Genomic DNA, 22,139 nt, shown 5'->3' on the forward strand with positions numbered 1-22,139 from the left:
TAGAAATTTTTTTCAGGCACACAGCCTTTTTTACTTTTTCTAGAGTTAGAGATACAAAGTGTTTATCATTGCTTTACTTAATAATCAAGAAGTGAAATGTGAGTCTACATGGCCCTATATGGAGAGGTTAAACTGCAGATTTCGAGTATGCAGTTTGTGTTTGATATCAGTATAGTCTGAAGACAGATAGGCATTTGTAATCTTTTGCAGACAACATTAAATTTGGGGGAATGGCTAGCATATCAAATAGCAATCCAGAGGCACCTTTCAGAAACCCGGGGACTGGATCAACAGGAGTCTCATCAAGTTCAAAAAGGCTAAGAGCCAAATTCTGCAGCTAAGGCAGAATGACCCCAAGCATCAATGCAGGCTGGGAACAAACTGTTGAAAAGACCCAGGGGTTACAGTGGATGCCAAGCAAAACATGAGGCAGCAGCATGCTCTCAAGGTAAATAAAGCAAACTGTGTACTGGTTATATTAGGAGCATGGCCAGCAGATCAACACTGTGCTTCATGCCTGGCAAGGATTTGTGTGTCCCAAAATTCCTTGGTTGTGGGTGTCCCAGATCAAGAAGGATACTGAAAAACTGGACAGAGTCTAGGACAGGGCTAACAAGATGGGCACATGCCCACAATACATGACATGTAAGGGGAGGTTGGTGACTGCTTTAGTCTGGCAAAGAGGAGGCCTGTAGCTACCTGAAGGGACATTACAAAGACTACAGAGGCTTCAAGTAGTAGCTAGACAAAGTCGTAGTTGACCTGGTTCTAGTGCTGGCAGCAGTCCTGCTTTAAAATCCTTCCAAATAACAATTCTGTAGTTCTTATATAATTCCATGAATCTTTACAAATTTCAGCTCGGAACATCTTCACTGTAAATACCACAGGGCTTATTACAATGCCTCCAGGCAGGACATGCTTATTACAGGTATATCTAAGTCTTGCTGCATGACAGAAATGTAACTACTTGGTCTTACTAAAAATTAGCAGAGCACAGACTGGAAAAATCCTGATCTGACTATTCCTGCTATTTAACCCTTACATAACAAAACTTCTCCTTTTCTTTCCAAACAGGTAAGTACCCTTTTGTTCTACAAATAATGTAGCAGTTTGGGGCTCAAGAAGAAAAATCCTCAAACACAGGTAAGAGCAGACTCCTTTGTATGTATAAAATTATTCCCTTTCTCTTGCTAACATTCTGTTATTTTTTATTGTGAGATTCTTGTCTTGCATTTACTCAGCGGTGTATGTATTTTCAGTACTGCTTGAATTCCCACATATAAGATGACAGCTTGTGACTGTAAAATGTCATGGAGACTAAGTCTTACTATTGGGAAAAAGCAACTTGTTGAATGTGATACATAATTATCTTGATTTGTTAAGTCCTTCACACTATTCCAGAAGGATCTGAGCACAACTTTGAAGAACAGAGAAGGTGGAGTCCCTTTCACTGTGGTCTTTAGTTGCAAAGGCAAAAAAAAAAAAAAAAAAAAACCTTGAATGAGGCTTGCTTTCTGTAGCTACATTTTAATACCAAGGAAAGATTATTTTTTTTTTTTTTCTTTTCAGAGATAGAAATAATTAAAGACTAAAAATGTGAATTCTGGTTAAAAAAATATTTGGCATTTGTGAGAAGATGACACAAACCACAGAGGCCATTTTGTGAACTGTTTACTAGTAGAACCACAAAAGCATATTAACTCTGCACATTCCTACTAAAACAAGTGGTTAGGAACTTCCCAGCCAATTGTTAGGAGATTCTATGTATACAATAATTATCAAAATATCCAGAAACTTTACCATTTTGAGGTAAATAAGGAGTTGTGGTCTGAACACAGGCCCTTGAAAATGCTGGGTTTAATTCTAGCTGTCATTGTAACACCTTTTGCACCTTGATGTCTCTTTTAATGATGCAGTGTCACAGTAGAAAACTACATTTCAGGAGCAAATGTTTCCACATATATCAAACCAGTATCTCTTTTGCACAGCACGCCTTTCATTTGGTAGGCTACTTGTTTACTTTCACATTCCAGAGTTCAAGGTAAAAATCTAGTTTTCACTTATTTCCTATCTCCCTATCTGGGTCAATAGCAGCCTTCTTCAACATACAAACTTTAAATCCTGCATGAGAAAGAGTAGAGGGGAAGACACCTTTTTACAATCTACTATCTTGGTCTTGTCGTTTTCACTTCTTTAAAGAAACAGACTGGGGGGTGGGGGAAGGCTAAATTTGGTTTTATTTCCCTGCTTCACACTCTCACTTAAAAGGCTATTTAGATGAATTAGTGTTTAAAGATCCCTCTGAAGAGTGTTTTTTTTAATGATAGAGATCAGTGGTCTTCTCTTTTCAGTAACTGTCTCTTTGTCACCCACAGGTAGCACATCTACCTTTTCTAACCCCTGAGAAGTTAATTTCCTCATCTGTGTCTGCCATCATACACTGAGCTGACTAGTCTTTTGAGAATACAACTCCTAATTTCCCCGTGCCACAAATTCTCCAGTGTACCAAACACCTGCAGCTTTTTCTGGCTTCTACAGATGTGAGTCACTGTAGCCTCAAAACTGTGTGCAGATCTTAAATCCATTAATTCTACTAAACCATGATGAATATTTAAAAATGAGACTTCAAGTCATCTCAAATATGAAAGCACCATGGGCATCATTTTATTACCCATCACTTTATTAGCCATTATCCTATGGCCATTTATGCCCAGGCAGAATATTAAAGCTACAATTTGGGCCCAATTACCATCTTAAATCAAATTTGCAGTCACTTTATGCATAATACAGGGCAATGGGGAACTGAGGCCATAATCTGACTACACAGAAGCTTCAGCAGCAAAGCTGGTTTCAACAGATTACCTTCTCTAAATGCTCTGCAACCAGGTCACTTAAAAGCACTGCAACACAGAGTCATTTAAAACTACAACACACACTTAAACATGTATTTCAATGGAGTTTGCTGTATTCAATTTAAAGAAGTCATGTCTCAGCACTGAATAAAAAAAATTACTTTAATTCAATTAATGCCTTTTTATAAGCTCTGTGTTGCGCATCCAGATCTTTCATGTCAAAGCAACCAGATTTTCTTGTCTGATGGTTTTATCTTAACCTCAGATTGCATTACATGAAGCAGCAGAAACCTCTAGAATGAAAGGATTCAAATGACATGCTAAATTCTGGGGACAAATTAGTTCTACAAATACAGAGCAAAATAGTATGCTTATGTAAACAAGCAGAATTTGGCTTCTAAACTTGCACTGGCCCTCTGAAGGTGTTACAAAATAATGCTAAAGTCTAACACATGCTACATGATCAAAGCCTAAATAGTACTGAATCTTTTACTGTTACATAAATACAACAACCATAGTGGCCGTCAAAAACCTATTCTGATTGTTCTTTGAGGGGCCAACAATTAAGTGTTAAAAAAGAATTGTTAAAAACATTTTAATTCCAAACTGTGACCAAAACCTGAAGAGGCCTGTTTTGTTATAATGGCTGCTTCTGCAAGAACTACATGAATCTAGGGAGAAGAAAGAAGGATTTAAAAAAAAAATAAAAATCAGAAACTTGCAAGAATTCCTGAATTTTAAAGTTTGATATCTAATCCTTGGTCTCATAGTTACATCTTTTCTCAAAGAGAGTCTAATCTTAACCTGCAAACAGGCTCCTCGGCATATTTCTGATTGTAAGAAATAAATTTCTGGTAACGGGAAAAAAATTAATAGGCTCATTACTTATTTTTAAAGCATAAAAAGGGTCAAACAGAAAAGCCTATGTTTCAAAAAACACGCCAATGATTAAGTCGTTTTGTAAAATGTGCCTATTAAACAGCTTTCAAAAAAATCCAGTAAGTTCTTTATGTACAGCCAAATATGCTTGTTTTGTTGATGACCGTTTCTGATTTTAGAAAAGAAAGCAATTTAGTTTAAATAGTTGCTAAGTATGCTGGCTTCCAAGTGACTCCTTGCTGTTATGATCACTGCAGTAAACTGTTCAGAACTGAAAGAGCTAAGCAGGCTAAAAACAATCCAGTAGTCTACAGCTGTTGCTTTTTATTGGAAAGCCTATTTAATATCAATTTAAAGAAAAAGTAAAACAGGCCACCCCTTGCTAACATGAAGTGCTGATTATCTAGGGCATTTCTCTCTCCAGCCATCTGTTTTGAACTGGGTACATGTACCGAACTCAAATTCTATGTTCACAAGAGAACTCTTCCAGTCTCTTCCAGAGACTGCATAGGAAGTCTTAAATTCCACCTTGCCCTCCACAGCCAAAAAAAAGAACTGCGATGCCTTCACCCTCCTCGGAAGTTATGGCCTTCATAAAGATAAACAAGCACTTCAGATCATTTCTGGGATGAAGATGTATTCTGAAGAAGTGTACCGAATTGCTTTTTGTTTCTCTCCATCATTCTTGCCTTCAGAGCATTAAGTGTCCACACTCAAAATATATGCGTCATCAGAAGCATAATGTGTAGCAATCTTGCAAAGAGGAATTCCTAACATTTGCTGGAAATATCAGAAAGCACCAAAAGCCATCACCTAATGGCTACAAAGTCAGTTTCTGAAACAGATTTCTGAAAACTTAGTTTTTCTTTTTCCCCTATGCTTCTACAAGCTAGAACATATGTATATTAATAGCTTAAGACACCATGCTTACTATTCCTTTCACTGGAAGATGTTCAATGTTCAGTTTGTTTCCTCTTTGATAAAACATACTACATAAATGACAATTCTATAAATTTTTAAGAAAAGCCAAGTTCAACAAATTATTTTCTTTATCATAGGACATGGCTCTTTCTTCATTTGGCAAGTTCCTTCAGATGCTACATGTTAGTATAGCACCATACCTATGAATAAAAGCCATTTTAACAGATGGTCAAAATCGGTCCAGTGTCTGCCATTTTCCCCCAGTTGTAAAACTGGAAAGTCAACATTACTATGTCTTGAACGGATGGGGTGATGCGTGTCTTTTTACATGGTTTCACCAAAACAGAGCAGTTCAAACTCCACTACAGCTGAGTCAGAAAAAGCAGGATCCCAATGACTTCAGCAGTACTCAGTGTGGGCTTTGTGTGGGTACAAGAATGCTGCATAAATAGCATTTACATGAATAGGGCCCAGTTCTGCCTAATTTCTTTCCTACAAGATACATTCTTTCATATATTCTCACTTACTGTACATTAGAAAAAACTGAAGCATGATTTTAAACTGGTTATAAATAACTCATATTTAACTAAAGAGAAGAGAAAAAAAATAATCACTTAAGTTCTTGAAATTAGAAAGCGGAACACCAGTTTTTCAATTCTTTCCCTAACAAAGATAGTAGAAAGCATAGATGACGGAAGAAGCTGTTAGATATTTAATTAATAAAGATAGAACCAGAGGAGAAAAGAGAGTGGGAGATGGGAAGAAAGACACAAATGAACAGATAACTGGAGGAGGTAGAGAGGAGGAAGACTTCACAGAAACCTGGGGAATGAAATAAAGAAGTCTTAAAGGAACAGGAAGGCCGTGGAAGAGTGTGTGAAGCTTATGAAAGGATTCTTTGGTAAAATAGATGAGGCAAAGAAAATAAGTACACTGTAACATCAGATACAGAAGTGTGCTTTTCGTCTGGAAAACACACACTGTATTTTGGGCACTGCTGCATGTACAAGTATTGATTAGTATCTGTGATTGGACTGAAGCGCTATCTTGCCGCAAATGGGTGATGGAATTATTATTGCAAAGGTTTAAATAAAATAATAACAAAAAACAACAACAACAAAAAACCACAACACAACAACAGAAACCATCCTCCTGAAACTGCTTGGTTCCTGTCAGCAATTCCTTATGTACACATTCCATCTCTTTCCCTCAATTGCCAACATTTCCCTGCTTTTCCCCTAATTCCATATGGCAGAAGCCAGCATGTCTGTATATTCTGCCTGAGCTTTGTGGAAAACCAGGCAAGAACGGGGACTGCCCAACAGGTTCTGCAGGATGATAGCAAATGTATTTGTATAAAGCATATTAATGGATTTTAATCATACCAGACAATTCTACAATGAATGTGCTCACAGACTAGTGTTCTGTTGTGGCTGGCCTTCCTTTGCCGCCCCCTGAACTGCATCCTGATCCTAAAATCAGTTCAACACATAAGCATGGGAGAGGACTGAGGAAAAATAATGTCTACTAGTTACTTAGGGGAAAAGGGGTGGGGGGGTGTGTGAAGAGAAAGTTAAGTGTGGAAATACCTGTTCATTGCTGCTACCACACCTCTTGATGGTCACGTTCACTCACTGCATTTCCTCCTAAATTTCTCACTGAAGTTCAGGAGGGGTGTCTTAGGTATTTGTACAACAGGGTCCTAACATGATCAGCAATCCAGTGACTTTCAGTGTGCACATCAGAAGATTGCTGAACGAAGCGATCAGAGATATGAAGATGCTGCTGTTACCAAGTACACCAGACTTAGAAGACTGACTTCAGTCAGTTCCTCCAGAGGCCCAGGAGGTAAGTTAAACATTCTGTGGACAGGGAAGATTTAGATAAGAAAGATGTGTACAGTCCTGCTTTGGTTTTAAAACCCTTTTCTCTTCCCATGCTTTGTTCCTGCTGTCAAGATAGAACAGCATTTTGATTTAAGGAAATTGTTCCAAAGCCTTCATGTAGCACAAGTAGCTATTTGGCAGTACTGAACTCAAGTTATGCCTGCAGGGTACTGGGTGCTATATAGACTGCGAGCATGATGGGGTTTCTCCATAGACAAGGGATATGGGAATAAACTCAGCAAGGCTAGAGAAGGGACCAGGTACACTACTGGCCCTGTAAATACTGACACGTACTTATAAGGTTGTATTTAAGGCTAGAAATGTTAAAATAGTCCCATTAATTTAAGTCCCTGGACTGTCATGTCCAACATCAAAGATGGGAAGTGTTTCTAAATATGCTCCCAAGAGGAGTTCCTAGCTGCCAGAGCAGGCCACTCTCAGCAACTCACAGACCTCCACAGTCAAACGCCCCACTCACCCTAGAGACCATAAAGGCTTGCAGGCCATGTTTTAGCATTTTTGATATTTAAGTCAAATAGCTAAGCTAGCAGAACTTTCAGCTTCCTTCCACAAAAATGCTGTCACAGAATTAATCCATATGATACCATGCAACTTTAGTTTCCAGCCTAGGTATAATCAAGAGCAAAAGGGGTAGAACAGAACTTGTAAAGTGCTAGGTATGACAGAATTCTCTTCCAACTGTAGACCTCTACTGTATGGAAGACAAGATGAGAGTAGGATGAGTATTCTGTAATATCTGGGGGTTTCTGGACTGGTGTATTCCAGAGGTAAAGACATTTACTGAAAGGTGAAGAATGAAATAAGGATAGGGCTTTCAACTGCAGGTTGTGTGCCCTGATGCTCCGGTACTGGGACATCGGGAAGGCCATAGAAATGCACAGGTGGCTGACTAAATATGCAAACTCAAGAATACCAGGAAATGCTGAGCTGTCACCTCCCCTGGTCTCCCAAGCACTGGCCTGTTCCCCACAGGCTCATTGGTAGCCCTGACAAATTTCTCCAAGGTTTAGTTCAATCCTCATCGCGTCATCTATCCTATACCGCTTAGCTGCTCTCCGCCATGAATCAGACTTCTCACTCAGTCTCTGTCTCTCTGTCCAGTTGTACTCCCAAGCAGACTTGGGAGTCCACATTTCCAGAGCACCAGCAGTAAGCCTGAAAGAAAGGCTGCTGTTCACCATGGGAATTTACGCACCTGCTTAACTGGATTTAATCAGATACTGAAATGACTTGTCAAATCTAAGTCGACTGATTGGAGGGGTCAACAAAAAAATTAAAGGTATAGAAAAATTTTGCATATTTCTCCCACCTTTTTGTCTGTGCCTGGCAAGTATCAGTGGATGGAACCAGCTGATGAACTTAAACAACACTGATTAACTTTCATTAATCTCCCTGAGCTATCACTAACACAATGAATAGCTTAGTGTTTTAATAAAAGCTCAAAATTGACTTATGTCTAAGATGTCCCTACAACACATGACTAGGAAGCAGGAAGCTTGTAAGAGCTGTGAAATGTGAGGAAAATGGAACCTAATATTGAAATGGATAACAAAGTATTTCCTTTGCAAAAGTGTGATTTCTGTCCCCCTCCCCCAGATTTTTAAATGTGTAAATTTGATTTTTGTATGATGTTTGTGTCTAAACTAGAAATGGGAAACATGAAATGAAAGCACTTCACTTGTTTTATACTGCAAATTTTAACACAACTTTGTACAGGCATCTGCATTGTCTCAATTTATGCATATTTTGAATTCCAACTTCTTCAGACACACATACATTTATTCCCTGACATTTCTTATCAGAATTTGTGAAGAAGATGTATCTGAAAGTATTTCAAGTCAGAGATACTTCCAAGACATATGCCTTGCCAACAAACGCTTATACTTGTACAGCTAAGGTATGCTGTATTTATTCGCAGGTCCCAAAGCATCCTGCACTAAATTCTGTCCTCTATCTGGAGCTAAATGAACAGCAATTATCTGGTTTATAGATTTGACAAATTCTTCTGGATATCTGCCGACTTCATAACCTACTTGAACTAGAGCTTAAGAACACAGTGAGATCACCAGAGTTTCTGCACAACTTAAACTCTCTGAACAAGAACCATGCAACTCTCAGGCTGAACAAATGTTGTCAGGCTGTGTGCACAGCTTTGAGGCTCCTTAAACCACAGTCATTTATTTCAGAGTTTACAAATTGTATTAGGCATATCTAGAGCACACACAAATTCTAGTACAGCTATTTTTTTTTTTTTTTCACTAAAAGGAACTTCACCATTCAGAAGTCCATGACTTTTAACTACTATTTTACTCTACCAGAACAAATTTCATTTGCTTGCCATTACATTAAAATTTGTAAACAGAAACAATTTTCTACATCATATCTAACAAAAAGAGGCCCTGGGAGATTGTCCTCGCAGTGAAAGCTCTACTTATAAAATCCCTTACTAGGAAAAGCTCCTTGTCTAATTAAAATTCAAACTGTCATTAAAAAAATTTCTCCATTAGCTGAAGAACATGTATTGACATTTTAAGACTCCTAATTTCCAGAAGTTTAGACATAGTTCCTAATTATTTTAATCTGGAAAGAAGTTAGAATTGGAAATGTGATGCCTCCACAGTATATCAAGACAGCAGGGATGCTCGTTTTCTTGAACACACAGCATGTGAACAGACCCAGGTGGACTAGTCAACACTGGAAAATGAAGTTTCTCTTACATCAGTCACTGTTTAATGTCCCTTTGTTATGCTAAAACATGAACTACATCCTGCCACAGAGTTAAGAAGGGATAACAACCAACCTCCTTGACAGATGCCATACATGAATCTCCACTGCTTTCCATCAAACGGTGATGACATAATTTTTCCTTTTATTGAACCAATTGTAGGTTATGTTATTTTTTAACATATTTATAAATAATTAAATTCTCAGAACTCCCAGAAACAAATCTGCTTTACTTGAGGAACACGGAAAATTATAATGGGTCTTCTCAAGGGCTGTCAGCAGCAGCTAAATGGTCTACAAAAAAAGAGGGTAAAAATTATCTGATTTTATTTACATTTATACCACAACTATTTTCTTAACTTTTTTTTTTTTGGGGGGGTGGGGGGAGAGATGGGAGGGGAACACAGAGTCAAGATCCTCATTTCTTTCTCCTATTTCTGTCCTCTGTTGTTCCATTCATCCATCTATTACGCCCATCTTTCCTCTGCTTCTAGTATTTCTCTCCCTCCATGCATTTCCCTTAAGGGATTTTTGTTCCCTTCTATTCTTGTCTCTTGTCTTGGTAGTTTTCTCATTTCCATTGTTACCGCTTTGCTTCCTTCAGGTTTCAGCTGTTCTTTTGCCCTTTCTCTTTCCACTTTCAGTTTGATGCTACAGAAAGCCAGATGTTCCTCACAGACTTCTGACACTACCTCCGAATATTCTGCTCTCAGGAAACCTACTTACGAATGAAGCCTTTAACCTAAAGCTAAAGACAGAACTACTTCATTTCAGTCTCACGTAATAACAAAAGATCACAAATATTGGCCTGAACACAGGAACAGTTATTCATTAAGGAATGTCAGTCAAACTAACCTAACCTCTCTGGCTGCTTCAGAGGCATACTTCGAGGAACATTACTGAAGCAAAAGAGATGCAGTCTAAAACCAGTCTTCTCCATGTTTGTTTTTTAAATACAAGACTTTCACCAAAAATCAGTCTTGCTTTTAGGAAATGCTAATACAATATTTTATACTGGCTTAAACTGAAATATTTGGGCTGGCTAGAACTAATACACTGGTGGTGTAAGAAGTCTGTTTTAGCAAAAATTTTAAAAGAATTAAAAATTATCTTTTTGTGCAATGGATAGATCTCTTTTCCAAGCAACTTATTAGCCTGACTTGCATCTTTTATAACAAAACTAGCAGGAAATCTCTCAAGATGGAAGACTTTCATTAGCTTTCATTCCTCTCATGTCTGAAGCTAGTGATTACATTTTTAACTAAAAGCAGGGAGAATTATCCCTGTCTTCCTGAAAACAGTATTACACACAAGCACGCCTGAAGCTTCACACCTTCCTGCCTCCTTTATTTTGTGAACTCACATCCTGAAGACAGAGAGTGGCTTGTTACACCCTGACCTGTGGTTCACTTTGGATTTGGTGTGTGACAACCCTCAGGCTGACCCCAAAACTCGATACATAGTTGCACATGGTAATTCTTCAGGGAATCTGGGAGAGAAAACAAGAGTATATTGGGAAGACAGAGGCAATACAAATCTTTGTTCTGACAACAATGTAGCTAAATGGACAGTATTTAAATCCAACTACATCGCAGCCTGTGTGCTTTCTATATCTTGTCATCATGCCATTATGGCTAGGTATTGTAAAAAGAGTTTAGCAGGTTGCTTTCACAGTTTGCTGCCCAACAAAGCGCCTAAGCACGTATTAAGCTTCATCAGAGCAGCGGCTGCCTTCCATTTTCTGCTAACAAAACCAATAGTCTCAAAATGGAAGAATACTTCTATAAGCTTTCCCTATTACAGACCATAATAACACTTCAAACAAACTGTTAAGTCTCATTAAAAAAAAAAAATTGTCATCTGTATTTGCATTCCGCATACAAACTCTCATAAGTGGTGTTTCTCCATCTTTTGGGGCCAAAGGATTACTGTTGAGCGGTCAACATGTAACCAAGTTCCTGATTTTTATTTTACTAATTTACGTTTGTAAAATAACTGCAGCCTGCTTACAATAACCACCACAGGACACTGCTCTAAAATAGAAAGATTTTCTTAGATATAGTGTGTTTGCACAAGTATACCACTTGTGTTTTTCAAGGTTAAATAACAAGAACTGACTCTGGAAAACCGCTATTCATTGTGAAACCGAAGTATTACAATAGTAACTGAAAAGTGAAAACCTGTAATTGTTCTTATAAAAACAGAAGTAAAGTACTGGTGGTGCACATGTCATCTCAAGTATTCAAAGTGCTCTACCGCCAGAAGGACTTATGGCAACTTGCTTCTCAGCACCAAACATTGAATATTGTTTAAACTGTACTCAGACAGAACTTTGAATAAATGCAAGCAACAAAAATGGTAATTTTGGAAAGAACTGATATTAATGAGAGCAAATCAGTATCCTCTAGGAGGAAACAACAGCCATAATATCTTCAGAGGAATACACACTTGGAATCAGAGTGGCAGCAGAAGTATTTCTACACAGTCAAGAAAAAGCAGATCCACGTATACATAACCAGTATTTTTAACAATAGAAATATTTTAATTGGAGTTAGAATATACCTACTTGGGCTTCCGTTTTATATCATCAGCACACAAACCACTTAATATCATACCAAGCTTCATAAATACAGAACAGATCATATGTTTAACCGTAAGACATTAGTGCTCTCTCTGCCACAAATGCTAGCTTATTGAGCCCAAATTAGGGAAAGATATAAAAGCTACAGGAAGAACAAATTCATCCTTGATTTAATTCTAAGGATTTTCAGCTTTTATGTAATGCATTAGCAAAAAGAATACTATAAGCTGAACGAGGGAAGGTAGTGCATTGATTGTATGAGCCTAAACATAAGTCTCGCATGGAAAGTCATTATTAGTTGCGAGCCAAGGTGAAACTGATTTCAGTCTTTGCCACTCACAACAAGATCTGCTGCAGAGGCTACTTACAGTTTGCCTTGATTTTAAAGACAGTGGAATCAGACCCTGATACTTGACGAAGTTGGGGTGGGGAAGGCTCCTCTGTATTTTCACGTGCAATCTCTCTGGGCAATTATGGATAGGTACTGATAGATTCACAGAAAAATTATTTCAGTCTTCCTAAAAATAATTATAACTACCCTTACTTATGCAGCAAGCTGTAGCAGATTTTCAAGCTGTTTACGAACCTGCCTGCAACTGAAGCATAGACTCCTCTAAAAAGGAGCGCTGTGCTCATTCTGCACCAGCTTTTCTGAACAGGTTTTAAGTGATGCCCTTAAGTTGTTTCTTTTCTGGAAGCCAAAACAGAGTTACCAACAAGCAGACTTTAAACAGAACGATGAGATTCATAGTCCTACTTAGTGACTGGAGGAGACAGGAAACATACCCAAACTAAATTCACGCGGGTTAAAAAGGCAAGGCACAAGAAAAGAGTTTACCTAGGATGAAACCTGACATTCCTCATGCCTGACCCTGACAGCTTCTAATTTGAACCATTCTCCAAAGGTTCTCCATTGCTTTAAAGGAGTTAAATAAGTATCTACCCCCACCTCATAAGCAGAAAAACTGAGGCATTGCAACTGCTTCTTTCCATGGAAACTTCTAGTTAAAAGTGAAAGATGCATGTGATCTGCAAAGAAACTACTGATTTACCTAAGGCCGCAGGAAGTGCTGATGTCAAACCCCTGAGCCCAACTCGGGAACCACCACCTCCTCACCCTGGTTGTGAGCCACAGCTCCCTACCCTCCGGATCTGCACCCTCTGTCTCACCATCACACCTGGCAGACTGGCTGGGTCTTTGGCAGCTCAATGTGGGCGCTCCCTACCCATCCCTGGGATCTGCGTTACAGCCAGATTTCTGGGAAATCTGTTTTATGGTGGCTGTTTAATACCAGCAGAGCTGTAGTTTGTGCAAGAGGATGAGGTGGAGGAGGCAAAAGAAATTCACTGAGCACTCTGTAAAGAAAAATCAAATACTGTACTACTTAGATTCACATGGCATTTGTTGGAAGCTCCGTGCAAGCAGCAGCCAGCGTGAAACTACTTAATTTACAGTCTTAAGACCAAAAAAAAAAGGCAGAGGTAATATGGCTGCATCTGTAGGCACGAGTAACGCCTTCCTAAAAGCCGGAGAAATACGAGGATCCTTGTGTCTTCCACGAGCGGCGAAGGGAGATTATTTTATAATCACTGCCCCAACCGTCTCCATTATGCAAACGGTAACTGGGAGCGCGTCCGGGGGTGCCTTATATAACTCCTTGCCCCGAAGCCCCCTTCGCACCCGGAGAACCGACCCTGCCCCTAATCCGCCCCGGCGGGCACCCCGGGCCGGGCAGAGCCGGCAGGCGGCGGCGCAGGAGCCGCGGAAACTTTGCGCTGCAGGGCCAGGGGCCGGCCGGTGGCCGCGGCGGCGCCGGGGGCTCGGCGGACCCCGCTGCCCCCCAGGCTGAGGCGCGGCGCGGCGGCAGGCGGCCGACGGGGAAGTTGGGCCAGCCGCCTCTCCCCACCCACCGGCGACGAGCGGGCGGCGGCCTCCAGGGGCAGAGGGGCGGCGGCAGGGGGGCTGCACGGCGTGGTGCTGGGGCGACTTACCCATGGTGCCGCCGCGGCCTCCTCCTCCTTCCCCTCCTGCCGCTGCTGCAGCCGCCGCCTCTCCGCGGGCGCGGAGAGAGGCGCGGGAGGCGTGAGCGCGGGGCGGGCGCGGCAGCGGCGCGGAGCCTGCGTGCGGCGCGGCTATGAGTCAGGGTAGCACATCCGGGCAAGGCCGCTTAGGAGACACCCCGCCCGCCCGGCGGCACCCTGCCGCTGCCGCCGGGGAAGGGCGGGCAGCTACGGAGGGCGGAGGCGGTGCGGGGCCGGCGGCAGCGCCCCCGGCTGGGAAGGAGGGAGCCGAGGGGCGGGTCCCCGCGGAGAGCAGCAGCTCCCGCCCCTCGCCGCGGCCCCGGGCCTCCTTTGTTAGGGCTGGGGTGGGGCCGCCCGCCGGGCCGCGGGGGCAGCATGGCGCTGGGGGAGCGAGGGGCGCCGGTCCGACCGCTGGCAGCGGCGGGGAGCGTGCGCGGCGACCCCACCCACCCATCTCTGGGCGCGGCGGGCGCCTGAGCTCGCTCCTCGTTTCTCCCGCCGCCCTCCACCTGCCCGTGCCCTCCGGGGAGAGGGTTACCTGTGGGGCGGTGGGGGGATTTCCCTGCGGCGCCGGCCACCCCTGAACGTTTTGTGGCAGGCGGGCTGCCTCGCCGGTGGCCGGGGCTGCGGGAGGCCGGGCGGGGCGGGGCGGTGCGGTGCGTGCCGCGGGAGCCGCGGTGGCTGGGTGGGCAGGCGGCCGCCGCCGGAGGTGCGGCAGGGCCCGGCGCTGCCACCTCGCAGCCCCCGCCGCGGGGTCGGGGCACAGGCTGGACGTAAGGGAGGAGGCGGGTGGCTTCAAAATGGGGAGCGTGGCGTTTAAGTTCGTATTCGAGAGCAGGGACTTGAGGAGGAGCGTTTTGCACGAAGCGGGGGATTAAGCCGGATGGAAAAGCGTATTTTATGTGGGATACGTGGGGAGAATTGGGGGAGGAAACTGCCCAGTGAAGTCCGATTGCCGTACGTTTTGCTGAATGAACATTACAAGTTTTACACCCAAAACTGAAAGGTTTGTGCACAAAGTACTTAGGTGTGAAGGCAGTTTTAACAAGAAGATAAATCTCCATTATTTGGTTTTCCCCCTTCCCTTCTGCCCTGGGATAGTCAGTCTATAATGCAGGGAACGGTAAGGACCGGTTTGCTGTTACAGTCCTCTCATTATAGCGCTTTCAGTGAGAAATTTTTTTAATATTTGTGTGTGTGTGATGGTGTTTCAAATTGAGTAGTTCTTGTAGCATTTTCACTTTTTCCAAATCTTTCCATATTTATGTATTCACAGGTTTAACTGAGTAAATCCTGAAGTGTGGTTAAATAGAGTAGGACCGAAGAGTATGACAGAGTGTTTTGCTTGCTCTGCAGAAATGGATAGGCCAGGGACAATTGAGATGAGTGATGTAAAAAGAAGTTGCAGATGAGTCAGCCCCCACAGTGGCTTCACAAGTGATGCCAGTAGTTGCTTTCATCAGCCATCAGCAGTTGCCAGGGGTTTCCTCTGGAAGAGGTCCCGGGAGCTTTCATGCCTGTAAAAGGGCAGCGTGATATGACAAAGCAAAGGGTAATTCATCAGTTCTATGGAGTACCGACTGGACATGTTGGGGCTTCTTCATTTACTTTGGCGCAGTGTTACGATTGACCAACTCCTTCCATAGGGCATCAGCAGAATTTTGCAGTTGACTTCATTGGGGTTAACCACTGTCCCCGTATGCAGAACTTTTGACACTGAAGATATGTAATTTTACGATCAGCTGATACTGACATTTAGTATGTTTTTTAGAATGGCTAGACAACTAAAACACTTTTGGTACCATTTTCATTGCACTGTGAGTGCAGAAAATTCAAATGAGAACATGCTGGTTTTTTAACTGCAGGGTTTGTCTAATTCGGTACCTAATAAAATACAGGGATTCTTAAATGAGTCTGTGGTGAAAAGCTGTATTTTTCTTCTTGCTTCTGTTTTAAAATCTTGCCTGAAATTCACATTTGTCCTCTGTTTTTGCCTCCTCATTTGTTTCGCCGGGCAATAAATTTTGCTTTGTCTTTATAACTTTCCCAAATATTTCCTCTACTTGTCTGGGGGAAAAGGCAGTGAAATACTGTTCTTACTGATCTGTCTCTGAGAGATCATGAAGGACATATTCCACATATTATTCCATATTATTTCCCACTTGGACTTGGATACCTGGCATAAATCGGAGCAATCTGTAAAATGTGTGGGTTTCACAAGTTAACTTACATGTCCTAATTGAAATGCAGGCATATATCATTGCAAGACCCAGAAAGGTAAGCCTGTTAACCTGCTATAAGAGAGGATTTTGAGGGCAGTTGTGATTTCAAAAAAATTGGCAGAAAGAGGCCTGGCACTACAGAATATCTTTGATTATAGTTCGTTTTAGCAAATCCAAAAGAACGATGCAAAACTAGGGAGACTTTTTGGTCTTTTGACTGAATACTTCATAATTCTAGGAGAGAGAGAAAACTCCAGAGGGGCCGAGGACTTGATTTTTTTGTCAGTGCCTCAATTAGGTACAAGTTTACACTAGAACAAAGGGACCATTGTAAAAAAACTCCAAAGCATGCCCTGCCATTCTTGCAGCTGAATGCAAGATCCTGTAAGTATGGCTACTCCTGTTATATTGCAGAAGGGAGGAGAGCCTTCATGAAAATAATTTCCATCTCCAAGAGACTATATGGAAGAGCTTTGGGCCACCGGGCTTTAGATACCATAACTATAAAAAGATAATGACATAATCAGTGTGCTGGATTTTTTTGAAGTGATTATCACCTGTGAAGTGTGGTGCAGTGATGTCTGTGAGAGTATCTCATTATAAACAAAGAAATGATGATGCTCTTGATATATTCATCAAATTAAAAATTAATTAAAAACCAAGGGTTTTGAGGAAAACTCGAAACTAGAAGCAATGTGTTAAGCTACCAGTGAGATTTACAATAGAAATTGGGAAGAAACCTGTGCAAACACATTCTGTGGATTTCATGGGGATGTTTAATTTCAGCAGCAGGGAAGTGAATGGAAGATTCTTTCATAAAAATATCCTTTAGAACAGCTTATGAGATCACTGCTTGTTTCTGGTCTTGTAATACAGCTGTGAAAATTGAGTTGTAGACTACAGAAATAATGAAGTTGTTAGCAAGTTCTGTCTCTGCAGTCCCAAACACTGTGTCTGATGTTCTGCAAGAAAATGGAAAATTGAGTCAAAGTGACCTTCTAGTGCTTACTGCTTCATGAATTTTCTTTGTCATATCTTGCACCAGTTTCAAATTCTCAGCGCCTCTCCTCACCCCTGACAGCAACTCCTTGAAAATCTTGCATACATTGTATCATTTAATTTGGCACAAAACCGTATATAAGGAATATATTTTTTTAATTGCCTCTGTACTGATGTTAGAAACCTACATGAGCAACAGGAGGGTGTTGGGATGCTTAATTACATAGGGAAATACAATATGGTACTGTAACTTGGTGGAATTTGAATCATCTGATGGGAATAGGCTGTCACAACTGATTCCACAGTAAGTAAAGGAAGGGCAAGAAAAGCAGAAGTGTGGGTAGTGCTTTACCCTTTGTTTCCTGTTAGAGGCACAGACAACACTCCAAGTCCTGGCGCCCTGAGAAATTCAAGTTCTTGTAAAACTAGAGGTGGAAATAGTGCAGGGCTGCCTGTAAACTTGCACATGGAAAACAGAACAAGCTACTTGTTGAGATCTTCCTGTGATATGTGAATGGGAAGACAACAAAGTGTGCACAGGGTGTGTTGCCAGGGATGACCTGATGTCCTTTTCCCTGAGAGTAAGCTGCCTCATGTTTTCCATGGGGTAAACGCAATTATTAATACAAAAGTGAACACCTGACCTTGTTCTATGATAACTAATTCATGTTCCCATATCTGGTGTGTAAGTATTCATGATAAAGCCTTTCTGCTAAGTGCTGGAACTTGCATTTAGAAAACTCCAACCTTCAAATAAGTACATCTTTCTAGCTGTGAGCTGTGAGTGCAATTTAAATACCAGAATGGCTGACCTGGGAAAGTGAAATCAGAAACTCATGGGAATTTTTTATCTCTTAATCCCAAGCTTTCAAAAAACTCAAAGATTTAATTTGGCTGAAGGAAAAATCTGTGTGAGTTATGTGTGAGTATGTGTGCATTGTCTGTCATGCTACAAGATTGCAGTAACTCTTTCTGGCCTGAAAATGTGGAACTTTTTGAATGACCACAATCTCCCGCTTTCTTCCTGGGTATTGGGGAGAGTAAAATGGCATATGATGCTTGGTATGTTCATTACACTTCAAGCCTATAGGCTAGTCTTACATTGTAAGAGCTGAAGAAGGTTTCCTGCATAGTCGGGAAGGAGTCTTCCTTCTTCACCTCAGATTAACTAGGCAGATGTATTAATTTTTGTTTATTTGCTAGGGTTTTGTATTTAGTAGGACTTTCTTACAGTCCTCAAGAAGAGCTAGGAGAGCAACTGGAGGGAAAAATAGCTCCAAGATTATTTTGTGCACAAAAAATCTACTCGGATAACCTAGTCACAAGATCTGGGCTTGGGAAAAGACCTTGCTTCCAGGTGAGATTGATAGGGGCCTTGCCTATATTTGCCTCTCCCTTCACTATGGGAGGTGGTTTGCCAGTTGAACTCTCTCCATAAATCTCACCTAAACCAGCATCCAGTCATGCAGCTGTCTTGGGTATGAGAACTTGGTGGTTCCCCTTCCTCAGTGGTGGTGCACAGTGAAATTTGACTAAATCCCATTAGGGTGCAGGTGAGTAAAGTCAGACTAATCCATGGAACATGGTTAAATTTATTGGCCTGTGATACACAGGTGACCTCATTGCCCCTGCTGGTGTTATGCATTAAGGAAGTGATTCAAGGCAGCTGAGAGGGGTGGGAGAAAAAACATAGGAAAGGATGAACTGGCTTTCTGGTTTATATCCCTTCATGGTAGGTAAGAGCTTAAGCTTTCCTCAGCTAGTTTAAATGAAAGAGGTTACAGTGTTTGCTAAAAAGGGGTTTTGTCTGCAGGCATCTTCAGCTGTTTTGTAAGTATGTTCTTCTCAATATTGACTGGCTATAATCACAATTTTTGTTATTTTCCTGCTTAAGTTAGAGGCATGTGAAATAAATTGGAATTAAACCTTTTGATAGGTTCGTGCTGCTGTTTCTAAGTGAGTGCTAATACACAATCATGTTCTTGGGTATTGGTTTATTTTGGAGTTGAAAGATGTACAAAGCAATTATACAATACTCTAGTAGTATACCTTTACTGTATCTTCATTTGATTAAATCATGTGTTTTTGGACTTAACCCAATGAAGTGTGTGCTTCTGTGGCAGAGTTTGCTATGGTATTTTCTTTAAGTGTTATGAAGAATTTTTGTGTTTAAATGTTATAATTTATTACTACAGAAATAATGTTCCTCCTCTAGTGGGACAACTGTGCCCTATTTATTTGTCTGCTTCTGCCAGTTTCTCTACTTCAGTGTAAATAAAACTAAGCCCTGTCAGTAACTTCTCATTTGTAAAAACAGCTTCTGACTTGATAATACTAATGGAAACAACCTGAATTCTATCTAAGCAATAACTGTAAGAGCAAAGCTGTAGCTAAGCAAGGGCTCTGTGTTCAACTGTTAGCGATTACAATACAAAGAAAAATATGGTTTAGGGTAGAATTACAAAAAAGACCTGGTTTGATATCCTACCTCTTATACTTTCTAGGTGGTATAAGCAAGTTACTTTGGTCTGTGACTGTACGTCCATGAGGATTGCCTTTCAACAACCGATGGAAAAGAACCAATCTGTTGTTTGCTGTACGTATTCTGATAGAATTAAATAGCAAAAAAAAAAGTTAAAGAAAAAAAACACTATGCTTTATCACATAGTGTATCCCTCAGTGCCAAGTTCAATACTGCAATGTTTTAATAGCATCAGTAAGCTCTCAGAATTTAAATAAGACGTTACAGAGATGTGTATGTTAGCCTTACTTAATTAAATCTTCCTGCTTTTTTCAGACCCTGCAATCCAGTGAGCTTGGGCTTCCCCAGTACTCTTAACTCTCTCTATTTTGACTCTGTTTACTTCATCCCTGTCAGGAAATAATTTTGCTACAGTTGACAACCAATCTACTTCTGACTGTCATCTGCCAGATGACCGTCTTCAGAGGAATTTGCAACTCTGAGGCAGTGTCTTGCCACATTATTGCCCACAATATGCTAGTGTTACAATAAGGTGGAGAAGGGAATATCTGTCTGCTTGGACTGTGTCCTTTTAAAACCTGTCTTTAGTTCAAGGAGATGAAATATGAACTCTATGGTTTATTTAATTTTTTTGTTCTATAGTACAGGAGTTTAGGCTATATCTTAAGGTAGCAAAATTTGTGTGTGTGTATATATGTAGGACCCTGTATGCTATGTGGTTCCTTAAATGTGAGATTGGCTGTAGGTTTCATTGAATTTCAGAAACAGAGCTTTCACTAAATATATATATGTTTGCATATTTAATATGTATATGTCTATATATATGCATACAAATATGTATACATGCATAGATATTTCTGGTATATCTTAAAAATATAAATTAGGTATGAACTGAAAAAAAAAGTCGTTTTACATTTGAGGAAGCCTGAAATAACAATTTTGAATATCACAGACAAAATCCTTAGGCTTTAATTTTTCTTTTCTTTTCTTTTCTCTTTTTTTTTTTTTTTTTTTACCCATTTCTATCCCTTGAGCTACTGCAACCCGTATTTCTCTGACTGCATTCCACAACATAAATAATTAGTTGAACCCTGTTGTCCTGGGTCTTAGAGCCTGCTTTGCAGCCAGGCGGCTCTAGGTATAACCTGGTGATTTGAAGTAATTTTTTTGAGTTGTTTTTCCTAGACAGGCTCTAAAAACTCATACTGTATTTGAGATGCTGCAAGAAACTTAAGTCTGTAATAGCATCTGACACGTCTATAGTTGTAAAAATGCAGTTGGGCAAATCTGAGAAGAAAACTGAATTTTCAGATAGATGTTGAGCTCTGGGCTGATCTGCTGACTCGCAAGCTTTTTTCCCTTGCATTTCTTTCTACCATGCAGTTCAGGAGGTTGGGGTGGATTAGTAGTTTATGCTGTGAAAGTAATTAATGTGTAACAGCTAAGGCAGGGTACGTAAAAGGTGCATGATGGAGCAATTGACTGTAAATGCTGCCTCAGACAATGAAGATGCTGGTGTTCATGAAGGGGACCAGCAAGTGTCTTAGTTTTGGTAGCTGTGAATTTCACATTCTTATTATCTTTTTTTTTTTTCATGTTGAAATCTTGGTACCAACAATGATGCTACCAGTAAAACCCATATCCATTGTAGCATCAAGAATGAATTCTAGATTCTAGCAAGTCTAGAGAAAGGTAGCGTTTTCCAAAACTAGAATTAGGGAAAATCTGCACCTAGCCACCAGAAGTGAGGCTGTTGCCTTGTTATCTTTGAATGTTATAGCCAGCTCTTGGCAAGCTTGGCTGTTTGCTGAGGCTGAGAATTTCAGAAAGGCAATTCTGAGACATTCAAATGCCCACAAGAGCTACTCTCAGGATGTCAAAGCACTTCACTCTAATTACCTGATAAATTAAGCCTAGATGTCTGATTCTTCAGACTTCTTGGGATTTGCGTTCAGAGAAGGCTTGATATCTCAAAATGTTTATGTCAGTTTCTCCTTCCTTAATGTCTTTCCTTTTCCCCAAGAAGGGCATTAATTACATACAGTAGCAGGAGAGCTCAAAAGTTGTGAAATGTGCTACTTTTTACTGTCTCCCACAAAATACTGCTAAAACATCTTCACTGAGCCAGGTTCCCCACTTTTATTGTTTGCCTTTGTAAGGTTTGGTCCATGTAAAAAATCCAAACATAATGATATTCCAGGCCCAAACAAATTTATTTGCTTTCCCCAGTGGGACTGGAAAAAAAATATCTTTTTTTAAAAAAACCCACAATACTAATCTTGCCTTTGGGCATAGGTTCAGTTGCCTCTAAGCTGTTTGGGTTGTACCTAAGACTTGTCTTCCTTGGGAAAGATTGAGATTTCAATACAACACACAGACAAATAATACAGGATGTCAGGATTGTTGATAAATGTGAAAAAGAGGTGTTACTTAGTCTAGAATCTTTAAGATGATACTTAAAAAGACTGTGAGAGTGGTTGGAATCGATGGCTGAAGATTTCAGGTATACAACAGCAACTTGATGATAGATGCAGCAGTTGGACCACAAAG

The 22,139-nt window shown here is 40.8% G+C and overlaps 1 protein-coding gene across 8 annotated transcripts in view; it reads right to left on the bottom strand.

Moving 5' to 3' along the window:
- Positions 1–14,099, bottom strand: part of RAP1GDS1 (Rap1 GTPase-GDP dissociation stimulator 1) — a 101,091-nt gene extending 86,992 nt beyond the window's left edge. For 4 of the 8 annotated variants that reach the window (XM_055797279.1, XM_055797277.1, XM_055797281.1 and 1 more), the window contains exon 1: positions 13,857–14,097. In XM_055797279.1, coding sequence (XP_055653254.1) covers positions 13,857–13,860 — 4 coding nt within the window. In that variant the 5' untranslated portion in view covers positions 13,861–14,097. Of the gene's footprint in view, positions 1–13,856 lie in introns of all 8 variants that reach the window. The other 4 variants (XM_055797284.1, XM_055797278.1, XM_055797280.1 and 1 more) reach the window with 3 other exon arrangements.
- Positions 14,100–22,139: the final 8,040 nt, after the last annotated feature.

The sequence above is a fragment of the Falco peregrinus genome, chromosome 2 (assembly GCF_023634155.1).
Source record: "Falco peregrinus isolate bFalPer1 chromosome 2, bFalPer1.pri, whole genome shotgun sequence".
Lineage (NCBI taxonomy): Eukaryota > Metazoa > Chordata > Aves > Falconiformes > Falconidae > Falco > Falco peregrinus.